General features: G+C 36.4%; 1 protein-coding gene across 1 annotated transcript; it reads left to right on the top strand.

Moving 5' to 3' along the window:
• Window positions 1-1,943: 1,943 nt before the first annotated feature.
• LOC110030925 lies at window positions 1,944-3,516 on the top strand. The gene is made up of 2 exons (XM_020733920.1): window positions 1,944-2,627; window positions 2,710-3,516. The coding sequence occupies exons 1-2, from the start codon at window positions 2,477-2,479 to the stop codon at window positions 3,429-3,431; spliced, it is 873 nt and encodes a 290-aa protein (XP_020589579.1). The 5' UTR covers window positions 1,944-2,476; the 3' UTR covers window positions 3,432-3,516.
• Window positions 3,517-6,272: the final 2,756 nt, after the last annotated feature.

Below are 6,272 nucleotides of genomic sequence, written 5' to 3'. Positions count from 1 at the left end.
AGTCATTTGCTCTTGTTAGGGAGTGCACTATCAGTGCATCCCATCCCCACTAAGTTCAGAGCTTTTACATTATCCAAATATACATTCCCAAAATTATCTGCAACATAATTTTACATTAAATCATAGTGGGAAGATGTATGGAAGAAAGTCACTGAATCCAGTATCAACTCATTAATAGAACTGTGAACTGTCAGTAATAGTGCATCTTGTATTTCCTCGGTTATCACATTTGCGCTATCATTCTCCTTTTTCGAATTCCTGCAGTTCTTATTTATGTGGTCAACCTTGCCACAATTCCAGTAGGTTGCCTGCTGACCAGACTTTAATTTTGATTTTTTTCTATTTGAGTTCCTGCCCTACTTGCCTATGATCTCCCTTTGGAATCAACATTCAGTGTCGAACTTGAACCCAAGGTCTCGCCAGAATCTTTCTAGAACTCATGGAATTGTAAGGCTAGACCCTAAATTAAATCACGAATATCATCATATTTTAGTTTACATTTACCTGCAGAACTGCTAACTGTCATTTTCATGACTTTCCAGCTATTTGACAATGAAGCCAACAATATCAGTGCACGTATCTTACAATCAAAATCAATTTCAACAGAAGACAATTGATTTGTGATAGTATTTAAATCATTCAAGTGTAGACACACTTTCCGTCATCTTTAAGTTGAATAACTTTTTCATTAGTTGTACCTTGTTATTAGTCAATGATTTTTCATACATACCTGATAAAACCGTCATGAGATCTGCAGTAGTCATCTCATTGATGATGTTGTGGTCAACTGATCTCGACATGGTAAATCGAATAACCCTCAGAACTTATCGATCCAACAAATTCCATTCCGCCTCATCCATCTTTTCTGATTTCTTTCTGAATAACGACAGGTGAAGTTTCTTCCCATATCACTTTGTCTCCGCCCATCGTTATTCCTTAGATCTGAAACCACGACTCTGATATCAATTATTATGAAAAATGACGATAATAAAGCGAAAAACTGGATCGACAAAAATTCACAAATAAAAAGCACAATGGGAACACACGGATTTACGTTGTTCAGCAAATTGCTTACGTCCACGAAGTTACAGAGTATTTTATTAGCTTGAGGAATTGCACTGTCGAACACCTCGACGTTTAAAAAAAACTCTTTTATTTCTCCCCTCTCCTCCCTCTATATTCTCTCTCCTCTCCTTCTCTCTTTCTCTCTACCGAGAGCCACCATCAAGAAGAAGAAACGCCGGAGAGAAACCAAATCTCGAGAAAGAAAACAAGTGGAGCTAGCATGCCTATTTATTAATTTCCTATTTATTAATTTCCCTATTTATTAATTTCATCATGTCATTAAACTCATTAAGAAATTAATCAAATAATTAATGAAGCCCATTAATTATTTCATTTTCTCTTACGCAACAAATCATAGAAGGAATTAAAAGCAATTAATTTCGAGTTTCAAATCCAAATTGCTGTCAAACATTAGAAAATGTCAATTTGAACAGTAAATCAGTTACCATATTCGCAACATAAACCTCAATATCAAAATGACAGCTGTCAAACATGAGAAAATGTCAATTTGAACAGTAAACCAGTTACCATATTCGCAACATAAACCTCAATATAGAAATGACAAAGACCGACATTTCAACTTGAGGGAGAAAACTTGAGTGTCATATTCCTGTCAACGGGAGATGTGGCGTTAGACCAAAGAGTAGAGGCCAATTTTGTGATGCCAAGATTAATGTCATGACTTTGGCCCAAGCGGAAGCAAAGCCCAATCGAGGCCGCAATGCTAAAACAATGTTGCAGTCCAATCAAGTGGATCTGACAGCATGTCACTGAAAAAACAACATCAATCAAAACCAATCGCACCACCACAAAAGCAATGACATGCATCCACCCGTGAGATGAAATGATAAACAAGCCCTCAAACTGACATTGAGACCACATTTCCCTCTCTAATATTCTTTCTATCAGTACATTATTGCGCCATCAAAATGACCTAAACCATATTACATGATAAAAATATTACAAAATAATGAAAAACAACACCCGTTTATGTTACATTAAACTAGTAGAAGTCTCACACGATAGGAATAGAGAACCAAGACGTGGAAAGGCCGGGCGTTATCTTTCAAGAGGGAAATAAGATAATAGCAGGAACATTATCCAGAATGAACTTTAGATAATATTTTTTAAAAATAAATAATATAAAACTTACATTAATAAATTTCTTCCTGCGATGGCATTATCCAATCGTTAAAAGGAGCGATCAGTAAGAGGTAGGTCAACTTCCCTGTCTATTCTGTTTTTGCGGTTATTCCTCGAATCGACCCGACGAGCGCAAATTTCTCACTTTCCCACAATCTTCTTGCAACCCTAAACCGCCCATCGATCAAAATTCCATACCATATTTGTACCTTCACCACCACCACGATCACCATTGACAACAATAGCATCACCGGCCATAATCCCCCCCATGGAGGAAATCCCCTCATCCCCAAGAAACCGCCTCAAGTTTCTCTGCAGCTATGGCGGCCGGATCCTACCACGCCCCTACGACGGACTGCTTCGCTACGTAGGCGGCGAGACCCGCGTTCTATCCGTTCCTCGCGCTGTCTCGCTTAAAGGTTAGTAACATGATCCCAAACATTAAATCTTTAGTAAAAAACTTTTAGAAATTTATCTGATCTGGTCTTTCTCTTGCTGCAGATCTGATGGAGAAGATCACCGGCATGTTCAAAGCGGAGTTGGTGGTGAAGTACCAGCTGATGACAGAGGACCTAGACGCCCTCGTGACTGTCAAAACTGATGAAGATCTGTACCATATGATTCACGAATACGATCGTCTTGAGCGCCGCTCGCGATCCTCCGCCGTCGCCTCCTCCCCGCTCTTTCGCCTCTTCCTCTTTCCTTACCCTGCAGCATCAGCGGCGGCCGAACCCTCCGTCCCTCTCGATCAACGATATGTCGATGCCATCAATGGAGGTCTCGCCATCCACGAACGCTCGCACCACCCACACCCGCGGCCCCTTTTCGCCGTCTGTTCTAATGGGGCCTCGCCTTCCTTACACGGTAATATGGGGGGTGAAGGCATGCATCGGGTGAGGAGCACGCCGAACCTTGGAGGTGGAGGATTGCAGAATGGATCTCCAAGAGCTTACCAGCGGCCTGGCGTGGCCTTCGGGTATGGCGGCGGGTCGGGGTTTAGAATGGGGGCCCCAGGAGGGTTTCATCAGGAGATTGGGTATGGATGTGGGTGTTATTGTGGGTGCGTGGGTTCATCATCGCAACCTCCGCGGAAGTTCGTGCGCTCCCCTCCGACGCAAGGGGGATCGCCACTGGGTAGCTTGGCGGAAGTATCGCCGCCGCGCAGGGGACAAGGGTTCCATCTTGGCCCTCCTATTGCTGGGCCTTTGAGGAGAGGGGTATGAGAGTAAATAATAATCTCCTTTGCCTTCTGCAGTGCTGTTGAACCCCTTGGCGGTGGCTGCTCAGAACGCCATTTTTTTTCTTTGAGATAATTACATACATACCATCTAATTTTTATGTATTTACATATCTACTGTCTAAACTTTAATTAGTTTATCATATAAAAAATATCACTATTTTAATTTAAAAGAAAGAGTAAAATATGCATTTTCATGCATATAAACATTAAAATTTAGGTGTTAGTTATCTAAATACAAGGAAATTGAGTGGTATGTATGTAAATCTTTTTGTTAAGGTGAAAATGAATGCAATATGAGAAAAATATAGTGTGAAACTAATGTGTTGTGTTTTGTTCTATATAAAATAAATATGAGATATTGTATTTTTTTGTTTAATTTGAAGAAAAATAATTTAATATAAAATAAACATATTAAAGTTGGAGTGGTGAGTGTACGGTGACTATGTCAGGACTTAGGTGGTGATGATGGTGGTAGTGAGCGACATTGATGAGTAAGGAATTGTTTGGTTTGTTGAAAAATAAATACAGTATAAAAGGAATACAAGTAAATGCAGGACTTCATTTTTTTTTTTGGTTAAAAAAAAGAAAATCAATGTTAAATACATGGCTAACAAGCACTACTAAAGGACAATGGTAGTGAACCAACAGTGGGCAATGGGTGATCGATGAGTAGTTATGGTAGCAAGTACCTGGTGGTTGCAGGCAGTGCTGGTTGGTGACTACAGGTGACAACGAATGGCTGGGGGGTGGGGGGGCGTTGCGAGTGACAACAATCTATGATGACATTGAATGGTGGGCACATGGATGACTGGACGGTGGGTTGTGAGCATCAATGACAGTGGCTCACAACAACTTGAGCAATTTGCACAATGCAGTGTATTTGAAATCCATTCAAATCCAATATATTTGAAATACATAGAAAATGAACAAGAGAATGAATTCCAACATTTGGAATTTATCCTACTAAACACCCAAAATTTTAAATATGTTTTATTGAATAAAATCATTTCCTTATATGCATTTTTATTTTACCATAAATTATTATTTTACATTTTTAATTATATTAAATTTAATTGCAGGAAAATTTTTTATTTTCCTAACTTAATTATAAAATAAAGCATTTAACTGTTTTGTTTTATCAAATCTCTTCATCTTCCTCATTGCTTCCTTTTCTTTATTATCATCAGCTAGATGAATGGCATAGTTGCAAAATAATGCTATCACCATTCCATGGTAACCGCAACAACCCTTATCAACTTACCATTAGTTCCCCCATTTTTTTCTTTCTTCTTAGCCATCATCATCCCAATTACATGCTAATCATTGACCATCTTATTATGAACTTCTTTCTTATATCTAATGACCATGTTGAATTATTATGAATATGTCATCCATTACATATAGCAATCATGATGGAGTATAAGCTTTGTTTGGATTTATTAAAGTGCTTTATGTTTTAATTTTTACTTACAATCCTTCTAAATAAGATAAGGACACCAATGCTTAGTTAATAATAGAAGTAATAATAGATCATTATATATAAGGTAGTTTTTTAGCACATTATATTATATCTAAGAATTATATTTCAAGTATTTCTTCATGCATCAAGTCTACACCCATTGCTTATTGGATAAATTAACTTTCACTAAGATCAATAACTTTAAATTCAATAAGGCAATTACTTGTGTTACATTTATCCTCTCTTCAAGGAAAAGAAAAATGCCCTCATGAATTTTCTCTCAAAGGAATTACGATAGGCTTTATTTAGTAAATAAAGGAGGGCTACAATATAACAAAGTCTTCTATGATTATTTTTACATATTAATATGATTCCATGAAATTATGCACATTGCCTACATTCTATAGTTACAAACCCTTTAGGCCCTTTACATTCTTCAAGTTAATCTCAAAGTCACCCTTCTTTAGATTCAGACATAGTTGATTCTTTATAGGAGGCTAGACACTCTTAGCATAAGTATGGGATTTTATCCTGCAACTTGACTATAAATGAGTATATCATCGAGCTGGATGATTATAAAGTCTTTAATAGAAGGTATAAAAATGCAAGTCATGTGAAAAGTAAATATTTTGAGTTTATTAATTATAATGATTTAATAACATCATCATCTATTTATATATTCATTAGTTACTTTTGAACACAAATTTTCAAGTGCCTTTCCTTGGATACAAACTTGATGGTAACTCATCTTGAGATCATTTAATAACATCATCATCTATTTATATATTCATTATGTACTTTTGAACACAAAATTTCAAGTGCCTTTCCTTGGATACAGACTTGATGGTAACTCATCTTGAGATCCACCATAAAGAAGATTGAATGACTATAAAAATTAAATCATATAACATTGATTTTATTAAGTGGCATTTATATACACTAATAGGAGAACCTTGAACTTTTTTACTTTTCATTCTTAACTATATTGATTTTATCCACTTGATCTCAACTCAAACTTACAAGGCACCAAAGTTAGAAAGTGAAAAGTATTATTATATTTTTTAAATCAATGATAACCTAAAAGAAAATTCATAGTAAATCAATAAACATCACTACACATTTTTTATTGCATTTAAATCACTAATGAAGGTCATATAAGTCATTCAAAATAATGTGGTCATTAATCTTTCCTTATTTATCAATAAAAAAATTGAAGTTGGTGTAAGGGAATAATATTTGATAGACAAGTAAATTTAAGCACCATTTTAATATACATAGACACTCTATGTATAAGCATCTATAAAGTGTCACTGCTGTCAAATGCTTGTAGTCTTTGTGTCAAATAGATGTTGAATACATGCACAA

Source organism: Phalaenopsis equestris, unplaced genomic scaffold (assembly GCF_001263595.1).
Source record: "Phalaenopsis equestris unplaced genomic scaffold, ASM126359v1 Scaffold000761, whole genome shotgun sequence".
NCBI classification, from domain to species: domain Eukaryota; kingdom Viridiplantae; phylum Streptophyta; class Magnoliopsida; order Asparagales; family Orchidaceae; genus Phalaenopsis; species Phalaenopsis equestris.
This window is presented reverse-complemented; position numbering and strand designations above follow the sequence as displayed.